The sequence below is a fragment of the Diorhabda carinulata genome, chromosome X (genome assembly GCF_026250575.1).
Source record: "Diorhabda carinulata isolate Delta chromosome X, icDioCari1.1, whole genome shotgun sequence".
Lineage (NCBI taxonomy): Eukaryota > Metazoa > Arthropoda > Insecta > Coleoptera > Chrysomelidae > Diorhabda > Diorhabda carinulata.
The window spans coordinates 31,577,147-31,597,870 of record NC_079472.1 but is presented as its reverse complement, the minus strand read 5'-3'; the positions used below and the strand labels follow the sequence as shown (position 1 = coordinate 31,597,870).

The 20,724-nt window shown below is 31.1% G+C and overlaps 1 protein-coding gene across 2 annotated transcripts in view; it reads right to left on the bottom strand.

Annotated features, from left to right (window-relative positions):
* Nucleotides 1-20,237, bottom strand: part of LOC130902048 (synaptotagmin-7) — a 95,858-nt gene extending 75,621 nt beyond the window's left edge. The window contains exons 1-2 of one of the 2 annotated variants that reach the window (XM_057813848.1): nucleotides 20,098-20,237; nucleotides 14,930-15,364 (exon numbers count right to left, since the gene is read on the bottom strand). In XM_057813848.1, coding sequence (XP_057669831.1) covers nucleotides 14,930-14,979 — 50 coding nt within the window. In that variant the 5' untranslated portion in view covers nucleotides 14,980-15,364; nucleotides 20,098-20,237. The remainder of the gene's footprint in view (nucleotides 1-14,929; nucleotides 15,365-20,097) is intronic. The other variant, XM_057813849.1, reaches the window with a different exon arrangement.
* Nucleotides 20,238-20,724: the final 487 nt, after the last annotated feature.

Genomic DNA, 20,724 nt, shown 5'->3' with positions numbered 1-20,724 from the left:
AAATTTCAAAAAAGTTAATTTTTCGGTATTTTACAGCCTAAAATGTATTCTATTAAAAGAAAGGGTAATTATACACTTTCGCGGTCACCTGGTTTTTTGGTTAGGTTAGGTTAGGTTAGGTTGGCTCTAGAAAATCGAAAAATGGATGGATTTTAATGATCTTGGTCTCAAAATGTTCCATTTTACGGAGGATTTATAAAAAAAATACGAAAATTAAAAAAAATAAATATTTTTTACAGTTTCATGACTTTAAATGCAAAAAAAATGATTTTCTACATATAATCCTTCGTAACTGTTTCTGACGTCGTGGAATCAAGTTCGTATATTTTTTTTCGCAATTTACATAAAAAAATGAATATTTTGAAAAAAAAAAATTTCAAAAAAGTTAATTTTTCGGTATTTTACAGCCTAAAATGTATTTTATTAAAAAAAGGGTAATTATACACTTTCGCGGTCACCTGGTTTTTTGGTTAGGTTAGGTTAGGTTAGGTTGGCTCTAGAAAATCGAAAAGTGGATGGATTTTAATGATCTTGGTCTCAAAATGTTCCATTTTACGGCGGATTTATAAAAAAAAAATACGAAAATTAAAAAAAAATAAATATTTTTCACAGTTTCATGACTTTAAATGCAAAAAAAATGACTTTCTACATATAATCCTTCGTAACTGTTTCTGACGTCGTGGAATCAAGTTCGTATATTTTTTTTTTGCAATAAACATAAAAAAAAATTTCAAAAAAGTTAATTTTTCGATATTTTACAGCCTAAAATGTATTCTATTAAAAAAAAAGGGTAATTATACACTTTCGCGGTCACCTGGTTTTTTGGTTAGGTTAGGTTAGGTTAGGTTGGCTCTAGAAAATCGAAAAGTGGATGGATTTTAATGATCTTGGTCTCAAAATGTTCCATTTTTCATGACTTTAAATGCAAACTATTAACATTGAAGAATATAGTCCGAAACTATTCACGAAAATTGATTGTTTTTCATCGATTTCATTTTAAGCTATAAAAACTGAAAAAATCATTCTTTTTGGATTTTTTTTTTAATTATTTATTAATTTATGTAGAATACAAAAAAAAATATAAGAACTTTATCTGATAATAAGATAATTTTTTGTAAAGGATTATTTTGCAAAACCGTTTTTTTTTTACGATTTAAAACAGTAAAACTATGAGAAATTTTCATTCCAGCTATTTCTACTAATTTTTTTTATAAATCCGCCGTAAAATGGAACATTTTGAGACCAAGATCATTAAAATCTATCCATTTTTCGATTTTCTAGAGCCAAAAAACCAGGTGACCGTGAAAGTGTATAATTACCGTCATTTTTTGTTAACTACTATATTATATTTTATCATTTTTGAAAAAAAAACTAATAAATTATTAATTAATATTTTTATTAAAAAATATCATTGAATACATTTATTTTTATTAAAAGTAAAAAAATAAATGGTACAAAAACTACAATTTATAATTTTAATCATCTTCTTCCTTATCATAATCGTCTTCCGGCTGCTGGTAAATTTCAAACTGATCTTCATTATCATCTTCAACAACATTTGTCTCAAGTTTTTCCATGATTTCGGGGTCAAAGGTTCCATATTCGTTAATGTCGCTCAGATATGGTAGAGCATTGAGACAAGCTTGCCCATTACATTGGCCACAAGCTAAATAGCATTGCAAGCCCGCTTTCCTGCATCCGCATCGCGAACCACAACCATTCTTGCTGTTGCAGAAAATTGTATTTAGCAAATCTTCTGGAGCAGGTGATAAAATTGTCATGATAGGCTCCAGAAAATCGTTTGGCATTGCCCAACTTCATGAGTTTTGTTTTATTATTATTATTATTATTATTATTAAGTTTTGTAGACTTGACGTAATGCATATAACGAAGATGATCGAGAATTTTCACAGATTTCAGAGCATTATAGACTGCCAATAAGGTTTGAGTTCCACTCTCTAATAATCTCTGGGCCAAACAATTTTCTTTCTCAAATGCTGCAACTAGTTCATCCAAATTTGTCAGTTTCTCAAAAATTTTTAAAAATGATTTTTTCCCTTTTTAAAAAGCGCAGAAGTTGTGTCATAGCCACAGCGTGCAGAAATAAAATATGTGTTTTGGAATGGAATTTTTTAAAGAAAATTTCTTGTTCGTAAGACAGTGTACGCCCAATTAAAATGACAAGTAAATCAATATCTTGTTCTATTATAACTGCAGTTTTTTCAGACTTTGATTTTTCAATTGCAGTTTCGGTTATCAGTATTATTGAATAGATATTTATAATCATTGATTTATCGATAGTTCATCAACTATATAAATTGCGCGTTTTCGACCGGAGGCACCGCTTGACCTGAAGTGATGCTGTGACTGCGCGCTCTCCGCCCTCCATCTCGAAACCGGTTCCCCGTATGAAGAAAATTTTTATACAAAATTTGTAGAGAATTTTGTATTCTACAATATTGATAATAAATACAAATAGCAAAAAACCCATAGGAAATGAGATATTTACAAAAAAAAGCAAAAAACCGATTTTTGTGACCTTTGACCTTGAAATTTAATAGTTGCGTACACTCTACCATATGTAGGTTTTGAGACAACTTTTAGGGTGTCAATATAAAAGTATTTACAGACTTACATCCGGGTATCTCGAATTCCGAATTTTTTACCTAATTTAAGCTTAAATGACTGGACTAAAAATAAATAAAATTTACGGAGAACTTACTCGTGAATAGGCTACCATGGGAGAAACAGTTCTCTCTCAAATCGATTCCTGCCACTTTCAAAGATTGATCTTGTGATAAAACGGAGACATTAGTTTTTAGATATTCACACTGGACTCATTTCTAAAAAAGAATCGCTTTGATATCTCATTTCGTCATGAAGTATTGCTAAATATATGGTTCCGTAATAAAAATTTTTGTTCAACTCTTTGAACCCTTTCCAAGTCGAATTTTGAAAATCGCAAAAATTGGTTTTCAGGTATTTGTACGGAGAATGTTTTAGTGCAAAAACAAAGTCGATATCCCAATTAGCGGACGAGAAAAACGAAAAAATCGAATTTGCAAACATACCCCGTTTTACCCCTTTAAAATCGAAATTTCGCAAAATCCTTTCTTAGCGCACCTCTACACACCGATACAAACATACCCTCAAAATTTCATGTCTCTATCTTTAATAGCCTAGGCTGGGCGTTGATGAGTGAATGAATCAGTCAGGACATCCTTTTTTATGATGCTGTATGAAATATTAACACTTATAGAAGATTTAGAAAGAAAATTAAATAGATTGTCTCCTCTTCATCCTAAGCTCCATCCCTCGTCTCCCGTGTTTTCCTCTCTTGTTCTTATATCGTCGTAAAAATCCCCAACCCCATCTTCCATTATCTCTTACTCTCTCATTTCCTTTCTTTACCTTCCTCCAATCGTTCTGATTTTATTCCAAAACTATCATTTATTGACTAGTTATTTGCTGTTTCGTTTTCAAATTGTTTTCATGTTTTCTTATTTTCGTTATTTACTTTGTTTTGTATGGTTTTTTCACTTCCATGTTTTTTCTACTTAATCAATTTTCTTATGCATCACTTTTTTGGTTCATTCTCCTTTCTTTATGTTTTGGAGTTCCTCTTCCAGCATTCTCTTTTGTTGCACGAGAGAAGTAACTGGTTCGACCTTAACATAGGTTGAAATATACCAGAAAATATTTAATCTATACAGCAAATGTTTAAGTTTGAAGATGCCACGTTGTTTAGTAATTGTTTGGCAGCCAGACAGCCATTATTTGATTCTACTCTGGGTGAGATTCCTCCTCCGTAAAATATTGGGTAGTAGGGTTTAAACGAGGCCGTACGACCTGCGAAGACCAGCGACGTAGTGGTCGACCAAACGAGTCCAGAAATCCACAAAGCAGTACTGGATGATCGTCGATTGAAAGTTTGCTAGCTAGTAGACATAGCAGGGAATTCAAAAGAAAACTGTATGCAAAATGGGTGCCGCGTTTATTCACAATGGAATAAAAACAGCGTTTTGAAGATGTTTCCATCGAGTGTTTGGCAATGTTTCAAAAGAATCGAACCAAAATGAAACGTGGATTCATTAAAAACGGAAGAACCAGCTCTAAATAAGGCAAAGACCGTTCCATCTACAGGTAAGGTGATTATGTTTGTCGATTATAGGAAACTATGAAGGACAAAAGGATTGATCAATTTGATATCCCTTTATGGACATTATTTTCCACGTAAAAGGCTAGTGAACTGATGAATGACCCTAATACGTAGTTGTACTAATTTGATTCATTGTACTAATTCACAAAAGAAGGGGAGGCGAAATAATCGACCGCGGAGAAAATTCTTTACTCCAACAGAATCATGGAATGAATAAAAAATAATTAATTTTAACGAAAAGAAATGAATGGAGCTTGGAATAGTAAATATGCCCTTTCTTTTGATAATTTATCGTTCTTCACTCTGTATAAAATTATATTTTTAGAAGTAATATCCTTTGCAACATGAAAAATTTTTATTTAAGAATTCCGAAAGCGACTTTGACCGTCCATTTTCATTTATATGATTAAAAGCAATTTGGAGTCGTAGTTTTATGTCGAGAGATATTTTGGAGGAAACTAAATTTTAAGAATTATGAAGTTAATTTTCAAAAAAACTAAAGCAAAGGAGTAGATCTTGAAAACTGGCTAATAACTTATATCCAATATATTTCATATTAAATCCTAACCTAACGTAAGCAATTTATTTGTATTTACTTCACGAAATGGAGTTGATGAATTTCATCACTTGTACAGAAGCCATAAAAGTTCGTAATCTTTATCTCGTTTTTCTTTTAATCAACTTCACGCTAAATGGAAATCTACTTGTACATTTATATTGTTGGCGCCAGTTGATCCCATTTATATTCTTGTTTTTTTTTATTAAAATAGAGCACCGAGCTTCCAGAAAACAACTTTATTAGATTTTCAGAGTTAATTCTATATTGAAAATTTGAGTTAAGGTACTGTCTCTGGATAAAATATATAAGGTAAAGTTTTTCTTTCCAATATAACCACAATTACCTTCCATTCAAATCAAATTAAAACGTTCATAATTATTTGTGTATTATTATATGTAAGTTTTGACTTATCAATGAATCAACCCCGATCGAAATGGTGACTTGGCTAGTCTCTTAGAACTGTTTCTAACCACAAACCCTGTAAAACGAAACATCAGATCAATTACAGCAACGGGTGAACTGGAAATCCAAACTCAGGATTCACTCAGACCAAATTTGGCCAAATGGAAACATCTAAAGGAAATTTTCCTTATAGCGAATTGTACCTGCACCTACTAGAACGCCTAGAACGTCAATTATTGGCACTTTTTTCCAGAAACGCTACAACCTACAGATGTTCAAGATTAATTTCCACGGTAGACATCACTCGAACTACTCGAATGTAATAGTAATCACTGCTTTTAAAGCCGAACCCCTTAGGTCAAAAAGATCAATATGAACTGAGTTGGACTGACGCGAGGACTAGGTTGATTGAAACTAACATTATGTTCGTAATATTGTTAAACATTCAAATTTAGGTTATTGTATATTTGGGAATTTATATAAACAAACAAGGTATATAATTGAACAAAGCATGAATTGTTTACTACAAATCAAAAACAGAAACCCCGGAGTTGATATACAACGTACAGCGTTAACCTTCAACGTAACCATACATTACAAAAGTCTGAAACGACCTTCATCTGTCACATGTCAATTTTTTAATGAATAAACAAATATCGGTACCTTGTATTCTAGAATATTCTATAGATTATAAACATCCTGTAGCAGGGGATAATAAAATAAGTATTATAAAATAAATATAACTTTAACGCCATCTAGTTGTAATGTTTGTTATGTTGACGTGAAAACTGCTAAACGAATTCAGATGCTATTTGGTATACAAGATACTTTTCATCCTGGAAAAATGTTAGATACCCGTGGGAAAATCAATAAAACTTTATATTTGGTGTAGGTAAATGTATCTTCTTCATCTACGTCGACTTTAGAATTGCGTCGTTTATTTGATATTCCTACGGGAACTTGAAAGTTTTCAGGGATAAAAAGTATGTTGTTAACACTCATGGCATCAGAATATCGTTATAATAACTTTTCTTTATCAAATCACAAATCTTCGAATGTAGTTTCTGTTTGCTGATTACTTAACAGAATGTTTGTTAATCGACCCGCATTACACGTTTTTGATTAATCGTGTCTTATAATTAACCTTCTGGTTCAACAATGTCACTTCTGTTTATCGATTTTTAGATTTATTCATCTGATTATCGATCTTCTGCTTTGTTTAGTTTCATATCTGTTTGATTTTAATTTGATTCAGACATTTTGAAAATACGTTATTTTAGTTATAAATGATGACAAAATCTGTTTAAATACTGTATGAAGCCACCATGTTTGCTACAACGAATGAGGATATGGCGGTTTTAATAGAAGAATGGCCAAATGTGCTGCTACAGGTGACTGTTCAGAAATCCCTGGACTAAATGGAAGAGTTAAATTGAACCACCAGACTATCATCATTATGCATGAAGAAAGAGTTGCAATATTTTTGACACATGTTAGATAACGAGATGGTTTGGGAGATAATAAAGAAGGCAATAGAGACAACTTCATTCTTGTATCATGTAATCGATCTTCTGTTGATAATGACCAGCTATTACTGTTTGTTATTGCCATTTTTCGGATAAAGTCGTATCGAAGAACTAAGAGGTTTCAATTATTGCTAAGGAAACTGGAACTATAACTTCAGATACCAAGGTATTCTAGCTTCTTCTCTGGGAGTGTTATATACAATGCGAATCTTCAGAAATCTGAGTATATGGAATGGTTCTAGCCGCAAGACATCTTCTATTCTATACGTTTCTTGGTGTAAAGCTCTGAAGTTTCGTAGGATCTCGCACTTCGTGAGAATGTGGATAGAGATACAGAATTTGTGCTAATAAACTGATTCTTTAAGTGTCATAAATTGTTCTCACTTAATTTGATAAATTTTAAAAATGTCTCTTGGCATGAAATTCGATAGTCTACAAATTCATACTAAAAACGCTGAATAGAAATTTCTTATAAACATATTTTACTTCGAGCACATTTGCAAAAAATGTTTGGTTTGACTTCTCTTATAATTAATGTCGCCCCTTGACATTGCTCATCTAGAATATAACATACGACGATGATTAATCTTAATCCCTTGACATCTCTTGTTGACTTTCTTATCGCCTTTCATGTTTTTTCAGATGCAAACATTCTTATATGACATCTTTTCAATTTTTTCGTTTTATTCCAATACTAAAATCTGAGTAATATTGCAAAGTTAAGAATCAAGAATTTGGTTGGAAATTAGTATGAAAAGCTAACGAATCCGATTGAATCGTTTCCCTTTATCCTCGAGGATAATAGCGAACATCTTTTAACTAAATCTCGCCAAGAAGGAACAAAAAACAAATCTAGAGAATGTAATTGTTTTTCTTCCCCTATTTTTGCGTATAAATTAAATGTGTTTTCTATGTAGAACGAAATTTAGTTGATATAACATCTATAATTACACCAAGAATCTGCTTATGTTTGTTTTTCTATGTTTTTCTACTTGCTTAAAGGTTTGAGATACGATTTCTTTCATAACTTCTCCTGAATTTCCTTTTTTATGTCCTCTCTCCAGCTTCTTCATGGTCTTCATCTTCTCCTTTTGGTGGTATCCACTTTAGGATCTGTTTGGATATTCTTCAGTCTGACATTCTTTGTACATGATCGTTCCAGATTAGTTATTTGGTTTTGTCGGTCTGACTTTTTTTAATCTGGATTTGCTCGCTGCTTTTCTCCAGAAGTTTGGTCCCATTAATCGCGGCTACATCTTTCATGAGTCTCTTCTTAATTACTTCGTTTAGTGCTCGAAACAATACAGCCTCTTTCTGTCAGTTACTGTCTTCAATAGACTCAAATTTTGTTCTTTAAAATGCAGATTTGATTTACGGCGGATTTCCTAGCACTGGGATGTTGTGATTGACTAAAAACCTCTTGACGAGCAGTGCGTGAAAGGGTGACCCGAACGTGAATCATCTTCAACATCTTCTCGATCATCTTGAAAGCGCTTAAAGTTTAATGTGAAATTTCACAACAATCCGTTGCCTATTTTTTACATTGGAAAAATGAAACAACAGCTTTTATACAAGCCAAGGCAACGGCTACACTGGTTTGTTTACAAACAAAGCAGATATCGCATTCGAAACAGTAGACTACAGACTAAAGAGTTGACAGTCGCGTTAGACAATAGCGCATGCGTACTTTTTTCTATCAAAGCTAGTTTCGTTACTTAATATCCATACAACGTATTCCTCGGAGTGTTTTATTTGTATCGTCCTCCAGGTCGATGTTTTGTGTCAATTTGTTCGATATTTCCATTTCTTGTATTTTTGTATGAGTTCTAGAGTCTTTTGGTCTGTCAGGCAAAGGATGTATAGCGTAGTATTATCATTGAAAGGTATCCCCATTCCATTGCATTTTCGTTTCCACATCTTCAGTATCTACTAGAAGTAGATTTCGAATAGTATTGGCAAAATAGCAGAATCCTTGTTTTAGATCTTTCGTAGCAGCAAACTTTTTATGTTCTTTGGACAGATTTTCGACACATTTATACCAAGTAGGGGCGACTAGCGCACAAGTTATCAAAAAAATTTTGATTTGTTTCCAGTAGATTCAATCTCAATTGGTTAAATAAAATAATTACTGAAAATGATTGTCTTTTGTGATAATTTTGTTAATAATTAAATTCATTATTACATGATTATCGAATGAGGTCAGTATAATGATTCTTTGGTCTTTAGTTAATTTGATTAGAAAGATAAACTCATGATTTAAACATTATTTGAAGCTTGCAGATACAAAGTATGTAAATTAATGTTTATATTATAAGGAATTATTTTCTTTTATATAAATTTCCGGAAACCTAGGTCGTTGTTAAATAATTGTTGGAGGAAACCAGGTAGATTTTCAGGTAAAATTGTTACGAGACGGTACATGCGTAAACGGGGATATTTAGGGCAATAGGTCGATGAACTCTTCGGGACTGCATAGGAAACTGCCAAGAGGGAGGTAGTATGATGTATTTTCTGATGCATTTACAGGTTGTTCATATACACTGTGAGCAAAAAATCGACCGACAACCCTCCGAAATTGAAAGTAAAATCTTAAAATGATACGTTACTGTCTTGTAAAACAGAATTTTTTGTTCCATCCAATGATTTTGACATACAAAAAATGTCGTCCCAACGACAATACGGCGATTTAATTAATTCCTCTATTTGTAGAAAGTCTATTTTTGAATTAACAACCAAATAACTAGCGACACTTTCCGATTGTCGATTTCGTAAATCGGTTAAATCGACTTAAACGGGATTCAATTTATTTTAACGCTGTGAGTTTTAGATAAAATGATTATCAATAACTTTTTTTTTCTATACCAATTTTCTTTATTTCATATTTCTAACCGATTTTAGGAATAAAAAACTGTTGGTTGATTCAATACGCTTGTAATTTTATCGATTATATTTTAGTACACACAATTTTTATTCGAATTTCAATTCAATAATTAATGTCTACGTGAAGTTTCTGCAATTGCTTCTTCATTAGAGATGAATTTCTTACCGGTGAGCATTTTTTTGAAATCAGAGAATAGCCAGTAGTCACTGGGGGTCACATCTGGACAATACGGTGGATGAGAAGGCAATTCGAAGTGTAATTCTTTCAATTTAATCATCGTTGCCATCGATGTATTGTCTTGGTGAAATCTTCGACATATGGGACTGTTTTTCGTTGATTTTTACAATCAAACGATCCGACAACTTTGTGTAGTATTCACTATCAATTTCCTCTCCCTTTTGGAGATTGTTGATGAACGATATTTCATTCGTATCACAAAATACTGTAGCCATAACCTTCCCAGATGACTGTTTTGCCTCCGGACGTGGTTCACCGGCCGCAGTCCACTCAGTTGATGATCGTTTTGATTCCGGAGTGTAGTGATGGATCCATCTTTCATCTTCATTGTGACATATCGATGCATATAATCTGATTTATTACGTGAAAACATGGCCAAACATGCTCCGAATCATTAACACGTTGTTGTTTTTGATCGATAGCTTGAAATTTCAAAATAAAACTGGGTTGAGATTACCAAGAAAAAAATGCGAAAAATAGTTGGTTTTGAAATGCGAATTCTCACATTGATGCAGCTGTGGTCACAAAGAAAGACTTACGAGCCTTAACGGAAAAATTTCCACGTGTTTTGGAGAATTTCCTGAACGAGCAGAGTCTTAGTACTAGAATGACCGTTTTCAGGAAACTGCACTTTGATATTTTCACGTCAATCGCAAAGATATCGATCAGAAAAAATGAGCAAACCAAAAAACGTGTTTAGAAAAATGTGATAGAATTCTGTTTGTCGAAATCATCCAGTAAAAAAATTGTAAAACTACATTGTTTATTTATTAAAATAAAATATTTCAGCTTTGGATAACAATTAGAAAAATCTTTTTACGGCATATACGCCTGTATATATCAATAGCTGAAGGATTTTCCTTCATATTCCCGTTTACTTTGGGACTTTTCATCCAAAAATAAGGGAGTTATAGGGACTTTAGTCGAGCATCACAGTATTCGGAGTTGTTGACGCGTAGATCTGACATTACCCATTATCATCATTATCTCATGAAGAAAGCATTTTTCGAAAAAATATGTAGAGACCTTTTTTGTGTAAATTTTCACGTTCTACAAGTTTGTTCATATACATTGTATTGAAATTTTCAACCCCTTCCACGTTATTGACAAAATACCAATTTTCCAGAAGGTTTCCGGGAATTTCCTCAGTTTCCATAGTCTTGGGCAATTTTTTTAATTAAAGTAGTGTTTAAAAACTAAAAATCATTTCTATTGGTTTTAGTGTAAGGTTATTAGTTCCCGGACTACTTCTATTATTAAATTTAGTTTCAGTAAATAACATTCAAAATATTTTTATATGGAATATTCTAGTCCAGATCTGTGGGAAAAACATTCGTATTTATATGTTGCTATTTCTACATTATATAAAAATGTTATTATAATCCATCGGAATAGAAAAAAATGTTTCGTCATTCCAATTAAAACAACAACAACGTGATTGATTCAACTGTTTCTGTCAGCTCACGTGTATGGAACGTTGACAAATTTCAAATTTTACCTTCCCGTTTTTCTCGAATAACACGTACAAGGAATCTTTTGAAAATTTTCAATTATCTATTGTTGTAACTGACACTTAACCAATTTGTTCTCGTCATGGAAATTATATTAAGTAACGAGTATTTTGACATTTAGCTAGGCAACCTTGTTAACGTTAATGTTTATAATGTTGCCTAATTATCACATTTATTTTCAATATTATTTTCACCCTTTGAAGAAATTTTATATCTGTCCATGAGAATTTCAGTAAATAATTTGTTATTAGATCATTAATTTTCTTCATATTTTAATTATAGTTGATTTTAATCATTACAAAAAGTACTGAGAGTTCAAGAACGCATATATACATTTGACATTTGACAGAAACTTGAAAACAACACTAAGCAAAACTATTCTGTAATTAAAATAGACTTCTAGAGGCCCTTTTACAACGGAAATGCTATTTGATAACGACGGGAAACTTAAAAGCTCTTTTTGTACCAAACTTATACGTAAAAGTAACCTTTAAATCAATTTAGATTTAAAAAACCGTTTTTGAAACAAACTACACTAAGAAAAGTAATTTTTTGTACAAATCAAAAGCCTATTTTTCACCGAATTAAAGTGGAAATAGGCAATTTTTGGCTAAATTCAGGTTACAAAAGCAAATTTTTGGACAAATTGTCGTTTTATAGCCAAATTAAAGTAAAAGTAGCCAATTTCAGATCATAAAAGGAATTTATTTTCAACCAATTTTAATCCTGATTTCCAAATTGAACAAAGGAACATTTTATAAACAAATTAAACTGAAAAAATTCAAGTAAGTTCGATCATAAAGACACTTTTTGTCCAAATTTAACCCAAAAAAGCAATTTTTCAACCAAACAATTGCGTAAAATGAAAATATGAACAATTTCTGATCAAATTATTATTAGAAACAAATTTAATTCGTAAAAGCCATTTTTTCACAAAAACAGAAACTTTGAATAGCCAGATATCGCATTTTCTCACCAAAATCATAAAAAGAAATCGAATTTTTGGAAACATAAAAGTCAAAAAAATTAATTAGTCTCAGTAAAAGCTTTTTGGAGTAAATTTTTTTCATCCAAACAAAAACATTTAATAGTCAAATTAAACATACAAACATTTTATGCCCCAATCAAAAAGAAAAAAGTCGGAAAAGTTTAATTTTGAGCAAACAACTCTCAGACAAAACATTTTTGGGCAAAATCACTTTAGAAAACTACTGTTTGAAACCAAATTGAACATAGGAAACCTTGTGTGGCCTAAATAAACTGAAAAAACCCAATTTTCGAAGTCAAACGCTTTTAATAAAAAATTTTTTTCATGAAATTTAACTCGTAGAAGCAACTTGATCATAAAAAATTATTTTATGAACAAATTCAATTGAAAGCAGGCAATTTTTTTCAAATTTCCCTCGGAAAACATCAAACCGCTTTTCTCTCCAAATTAAAAGTAAAATACTCAATTCCGCCAATTTCTAAATAAATTAAATTCGGAAAACCCATAGAAAAAACATTTCTGTCTATTAGATAATACACAGAATCATTTTTTGGCTAAAATAAACCAGAAAAAGGAAATTTTTTGTTTAAAACGCGACTGAAAACATACAAAACACACATAAGAATACTGATTGTAATGGAATTCCATTTCGATTAGGAAAATATTTTCAAAATTATATAAGATCATCCCTTGTAAAATATAATTATAATATGAACCGATATCAAATTCCCCTGATTTTAAATTTATTTAACTAGATAAATTATTCATTCCCGATTGATGTTAGTTTTTAATTTCGAAATAGCAGATTTTATTCACGTTCATTCACCTCATGCCCTGAATATGGTTTGCAGTAATATGGCAAATGAAATTCCGACGTAGAAAGCAATTGATATTAATTTTAGTGGATGTTAGAGAGCGTTGAAAGTTTTCCTTGGCTAAAAACTCTATTAGAAAAATGAACTGAATTGAAAATGAACGGAGCTTAAGTAAGAACAAAAACAGACAAATCGAAAATGAAATAGATCAGTTTCATAGACTAAGAAGAAGAAGAAAAAATATTGAGATGTAATTGAAGAAGATCAAAGAGTTGAGTTACAACCATATGTCATGACTTAATAAGTCGTGCGACTGACATATAGATGGCTCTGCCATTTGACGTTTATGAAATACCAACTTTCAAAAAACTATGTGTCAAATCTTGTTATTTTCAAAACATTTTCGTATGTTAATTTATCATTACTTTTTGATGAAAAAAATACTGTACAAGCTTAGCAATGTTTTCAAAGTACGAAAACAACCATTTTTAGTGGTTTGCTGAATTTAAACGTGCTCGTAGACACACCGATGTTGATGAACATTCTGGTACACCAATTGAGGTAGTTACTTCAGAAAACATATCAAAAATCCACAAATTTACAATTATACATGAACATTTAACCATTAGAATGCTTTTCTCAAAGTGGGTGCCGCGTTAACTAACATCGATCGAAAACAAAAATATATTAATGATTCAGATCAGTATTTGGCCATGTTTACACGCAATAAATCAGATTTTTTGCATTGATATGAGATAATGAATGAATTATGGATCCACTGCGGCCGTTGAGTCACGTCCAAAGGCAGAACAATCAGCTGGAAAGGTGATGGCTTCAGTATTTTGGGATACGATGTCGAATATTTCACCAAGACCATACAACGATGATTAAATTGAACGAATTAGACTTCGAATTGCTTCCTCATCCACCCTATAGTTCAGATCTTGTCCGCAGTGACTACAATTGCTGAAACTGAAGCTTATTTTGATGCTAAAAATTCTTCTACAAACACGGCTTGGATAAATTAGAGAAGCGTTGGAATGATTTTATTGATCTTTAATGTGTTTTTCTTAGTTAGTTTTAAGAGAAAACTTTAAAAGACGACGTAAATTTTGTTAAATAATCTATTTAAATAAAAAATTGGTAACAGGTTTTATGTTGACTGGAAATCTAATAATTTTAATGTTTCCCGTATTTCATTTTTTTTTTGTAGTGGGATGTATGCCAAGAAACATAATTTAAAAACTCTAGAAAGTAAATAATTTGGGATATATGGGACATGGGATCACGATAACGAAGAACCACAGTTGCGGCATATCCTCATAAATCTTTCCGTCTGATAATAAATAGAGTTTACTTTGAAGTTCGAGGAATTTTGTGGAAAAATGGGCATGATTTTATATCACGAAACGTCCAAAAAAAATTACAAAGACATAAAAATATATGTAATATATGAATAATTCTTTAGATTACAATCATAATAAGGGGAAAATTGTGAACAATTTATGGTAGTTTCGATGAAAAATCCGTCTTGAAAGTACTATTTTCTTAAATTTCTGAAATTACGTCAATAAAAATATGGAATTAAGTATTCGTACATAAAATTAAAGTCAAAATCTGTAGATTAAAATTTGCTAAAGCCTCTAAAAACGATTCTAATACTATACTAGAAGTGAATATCAATTGATAATAAAGTTTTGTTTTTTCAAAAATGATTGTAGTGTGATTAAAAATCTATTTGATCGCGAAAAATTTTGGCATTTTCCAAAATATTCCTTTCGCGAATAATGAACGAATTGAATCTACTCGGACAAGCTGTATAGCACAAAATAATTATTTTACTCGACTTACCTCAAAATATTTTCACAGTTTTGCACCACGCCGGTCATAAAGTAATACATTTCGATTAGTTTAAAACACTCTCATATCACAATTAAATCGGAATCGAAAGCCCGCGGAGTATTTCTCAAAAAATATTCCCGCGTTAAGACCGCGTGTTTTGTTTCCAAATATGATGGAACTCGTATAGACCAGAAACACCAAACTACGCTTCCAATCGACCTCCGATGGTTCATTCCACTGAAAACTTGCTTCAAAATGCGATAGGAGATGCTCTAAGCGACGTTGCCGTGACGACGTATCGTAGATTTTGCCGTAAATGTTATACGCAGCTTGCGGAAAATGAAACTAAAGCGACTTCGACTTAATTTGTTTAGAGCGAATTCGCGTTTGTTTTTAAATTTCATACTAACGGACGTTGAGATGCATTTTGATGTTTTTTATACGCTGTAGTACAGACAAAAAAAAATTCGTTGATAAATTAACGATAACATTTGAATGCGTATTCAAAAAAATTGTGTCTTGTGATGACAGGATGATTCTAACAATTATTAGAACATTTAGTCAAATTTATCAGTTTTATCTTCAATTAATTCAAGTTACCTACGTAAATATACAAGTTTAACAAAAAATATTATCAAAATTTCAATGAAGAGATGTTATCCAGTCAGTTTTAGAAATTATCCGGTATTTCGTTCTCGAAACCTTAATAGATGGCGTTGTTTATGCCGTCCATAGAAAAAGTTACAAAATTTTGAATTTATATTGGATTAATTAGAAAAATATTAAAATATGTAAATATAGTAGAAAATAATGAAAATTATTGTCAAAATGAGTTCTGGTTCAAAAAGCGGAAAACGCTTTGGTAAATGGAATAATAAATTTAACTTTTTACTCAATTGATATTTGATAGAACTCAAAATATTTCAAAAATTATATATATTATCGATAAAAATGAAAAGGAAACTCCAAATGCGCTCGTGATTAAAGAATCTTTTTTAGGATTTTTTGAGGTTATGAACCAAACTGCCGCAACAATATCCACTCAGATTATAATATCCATAAATGAAAAAAATATTTCTTTGATAAAATGCCGTGGACAAGGGTTCTAATAGCATGAAAAAGCACTTATGGTCGAGTTCAAAACATCATAAGAGATGTCGTGCCAAATGTAATAAAGGGAAGCCTGAAGAATCTTCAAACTTAGCAACATTAAATCCAACTAGATGTGTAGGACGTTCCGATGTCATTTTTGCTTTAAAAGTTCCGTTTGTTAAAGCTCAAAAACCATTTTACTAAATTCCAAAGCAAATGAGAGAAATTAAGCTAACGAGTGATGTTTTTGCTGGTATCTTTTTGGCAACACTGTTTTTGACAGATCACGTGTCTTGTGTCATTGTCAAACTTGTTCAGTTTAGTCTATATAAGAGAGTTCACTTCACTTCTTCCAATTTTTGGGCAGTTTAGTCGGCCTACTGAGGGAACTATTCGGAAGCTTGTTACTAAATTTCGAACCCAGTTTACATTATTGGACATTAAACCACTAACAAGCCACTGTTTGGTGTCGATTATGAGCATCATCTTCAAAAGCGATGATGGCTGGAACGCTACTGTGAATTTCGAGTGCTACCGTGTGATATTTGACGTTTTTTTTTTGTCCAAAATGGAAGAATTGGACATGCTTGATATGTGGTTTCAACAAGACTGTGCCATATGCCACTCGGCACTCGAAACAATAGCCAAATTGAGAGCCGCTTTTGATGAATATTTCATCTCACGTTTGGGGACGCCTAGATCCTGTGATTTAACGCATTTGGACTGTTTCTTGTAGGTCTAATGTCTACAGAGATAAAATAGCAACGATTGATGCAATATTGAAGCATTTATTCGTGAAATACCGGCCGATATCTTGGAGAGAGTGTGCCAAAATTGGACCTAAAGCGGAGCGGCGGCCAACATTTGTATGAAATCATCTTTAAACTGATCGTTCTATCGATTCCAATAAAGATTTCATCAATTTTTTCAAATTTTTTGTGGTTTTTTTCACAATCAAATCCTATACTTATTAAAAAATCACTAATTATTTTACTGTAAAACTACAATTTCGTTGTTACCGGTTTTCCTTTAGAAAATTTTACAAATTATAAACTCTAAAGCACTTCAATCTAAAGCAAACGATCTTTCAAATGCTTTAAAATACTTGCAAGTGTGCCTGGAAGACCTTGAAATGAATTTAACTCCTAGGAAAATGGTCAGAATTGAAGTCAGTTTGAAGAATAGCAAAGACATTGAAGGAGATGTGTGAAATTGGAATATTTGAATAGAAGAAAGTTTAAATAATTCATTAATTCGCAGTTGAGAAATATTCATTGACAAAGCAAAGCAAAATGATGGACTATACAGGCTAAAACTTTTGCTCTTTCTATGTACAAAATAAGTTTCTACAAACTTTTATTTTTAAAGTAATTTTCCTTGTCTGATTTGAAATATTATTTTGTAAATAAATGTGTCCCAGTTCTAAGATGTTTTTCATTGAATGAATGAAATAAATAAACCGCGAAAATAATCCGCCATGTTGTTTCCAATGAATAACAACTAAGTTTGTATTTCTTCTTAAACCCCATCCGATTAAGTTACCGCGTGCTTCGAACGGCCACTACCCTGTATATTATTGATTTTTCTAGACATAATTCATGTACTTTTAACCAACATGATGGTTCCCATGCACATTATTCCAAATATTCTTTAGATCAAACATACCCTGATAGGTAGATATGACTTGTAAGTATTGGCCACCCAAATCTCCAGATTTTCATTTGTTGAACCGAATAAAAGATCTCATTTACACTAATATATCCAAGACAAGGGATGATATGATTGGAATTTATCAATTTTTCATCGATATGAGAGTTTGATCTTGTTAAATTGGCTTACGTTTATCAAAACCTTAAAAGGCAATGTCTGCGAGAATCCTTTCTAAAGTGACAAGATTCCGGATGGGATTTTCTGTCCTGAATACGATGTTTTATTAGATTCAGTTTTATATATGAGGGAATCAGTAAAACATTTTTTTTCCACGAAATAATTTCGTGTTAGAATCATGGAAAGGAAACCTATAAAGCAACGAAGCATCAATGGGAAATATTGATAAAAAAAATCCATTATTCATTTAAAAAAGAGGGATTACGTTGAAGCTCCCGCTTTTGATTTCAATTTTCACGGTTTTTTTTTAAATTTCGTCGATATTTATAAAGAAAATCAAAGCAAAAAGTATGGAAAAAAGATCAATTTCATTCGCAACATAATTATTACCGTGAAAATCGATTTTGAGCATTATTCAACAATCATTTTAACGTCTGTTATCAGATTATGAAAAGAATTGACATAAAACTAGAAGATTTCATTCCAAATTCAATCCCTTCTTCATCACTATGATCAAATTGAACCAAATTTCAAGACAAACGTACCTATTTGCGAGTGCTCACTTTGATATGATTTGTAATGTGGCTTTGATATTGCAATAACGGCACTAACTAATAGGGCACTCACACAAACTTGGTAATTTCAGTACAATGCAGTCGGGAGTGATAGTCAGAAAACACAATTTCTGTCTCTAAACTACGTCGCAATCATAAACTATTAGTTACACTAAGAAAACATTTCTATTAAAATTAAAAGATTTTTTAACTATACAGGTACGGGTGTTGGTTTTTGCATTGGGCAAACAAACTAGAAGAAGCCCAAATTTTCTAAATTATCTAGAATTATCTAATAAGTAATTTAGAAGAATAATTTTATTTTAAAATGATCTGGAATCATCTATTGCGTAATATAATGAGATATAGAGTGATTGAAAGGTTCTAGAAAGATCTAAAATGCTTAACAAATATCTAAACTATATTTTACCACATCATATAAAGTTGTAAATTTTTAAGCGATCAGAGAGATTTGAATCTATTTAAAGCCACGATTGATAATCTGGAAGTTATTTAAAATCATCTATTGTATTATATCATGAGATAGAGTGATTGAAAGATTCTAGAAAGATCTCAGATGCTTAACAAATATCTAAACTATATTTTACCACATTGTATAAAGTTGTTTAAACAATTTTTAAGCGATCAGTGAGATTTGAATCTATTTAAAGCCACGATTGATAATCTGGAAGTTATTTAAGATGATCTAGGGTTACTTTGAATACCATTAAGCAATTTAGAAGAATAATTTTATTCTAAAATGATCGAAATCATCTACTGTATTATATCATGAGATATAAAGTGATTTAAAGATTCTAGAAAGATCTCAGATGCTTAACAAATATCTAAACTATATTTTACCACATTGTATAAAGTTGTTTAAACAATTTTTAAGCGATCAGAGAGATTTGAATCTATTTAAAGCCACGATTGATAATCTGGAAGTTATTTAAAATGATCTAAAGTTACGTTGAATACCAATAAGCAATTTAGAAGAATAATTTTATTCTAAAATGATCGAAATCATCTATTGTATTATATTACGAGATATAAAGTGATTGAAAGATTCTAGAAAGATCTCAAATGCTTAACAAATATCTAAACTATATTTTACCACATTGTATAAAGTTGTTTAAACAAATTTCAAGCAATCAGAGAGATTTGGAGGGATCTGAATCTATTTAAAGGCTAGAATGTTAATCTAGAAGTTATTTAAGATGATCTAGGGTTACTTTGAATACCATTAAGCAATTTAGAAGCATAATTTTATTTTAAAATCATCTAGAATCATCTTTTGTCTTGTATCATGAGATAGAGAGTGATTGACAATCTCAAATTCTTAACAAATATCTAAACTATATTTTACCACATCGTATATATAGTTGTTTAAACAAATTTCAAGCAATCAGAGAGATTTGGAGTGATCTAAATCTATTTAGAGACTCGATACAATCTCGAATAATCTCAAGTTTTTCAATATGATCTAAAATAATCTAATTCAATCTATAATGCTAAATATAGATCTAGCGCTTTAAAAAATCTAGAATAATCTCAAATGATCTGATACAATGTAAAATCGATCTAAAGGTACAAATAGCGCTTCGAAACAATCTAGAAGAATGTCAAATTTTCTATTAGAATCATTTAATGTGATCTACAATAATTAAAATACATATTGTTTTTGCTAATAATTTTTTCAATTACCTTTTTCAAGCGTTCTCTCCATCCTGTCTAGATTTAGATAGTTTTCTAATGCTTTCTCTACTTTCATTTTTATACCACTTTTTTCCTTGTTCTGTCTGTTTTCATTTCTGTTTTTTATTTCAAATACATTTTGGTCTTCTTCTTTTTTTCATGTTGTATACCGATCAAACAACAGATTTTATAGCTATAGGGGTTTCTTCTTCTTCTTTCTTATAGTATTTCAAGTTTTTTTTCTTATTATTCTAATACCCAACTATTAAATCAAACTTTGTTATAACCAACTCGTCTGATCTCGAAATTAGTGTACCTAATTTGGATTCCTAAATAGGAGTTGCTACAAAATATGATAGCAATTATATCCCAAGAGATATATCGGCAATAACAAGCTATGAAGAGATACTGAAATATAATTAGGATCATAGTAGGAGGATTAAGTGGAAAGGATGAATTAGATAGTTGTAGGTGTTTACGGTTGCATTTCAATGTTGAAATATTTCAATTTACTATCAAATTATCCGTAAATACTTGTAAAAGTGAAAATACTAAGAGAGAATGAGAAAAAATAGATGACAGAGAATTCTATAACGGATTTAGATTCAATGTAATGAGAAAGAGAAACTTATTGAA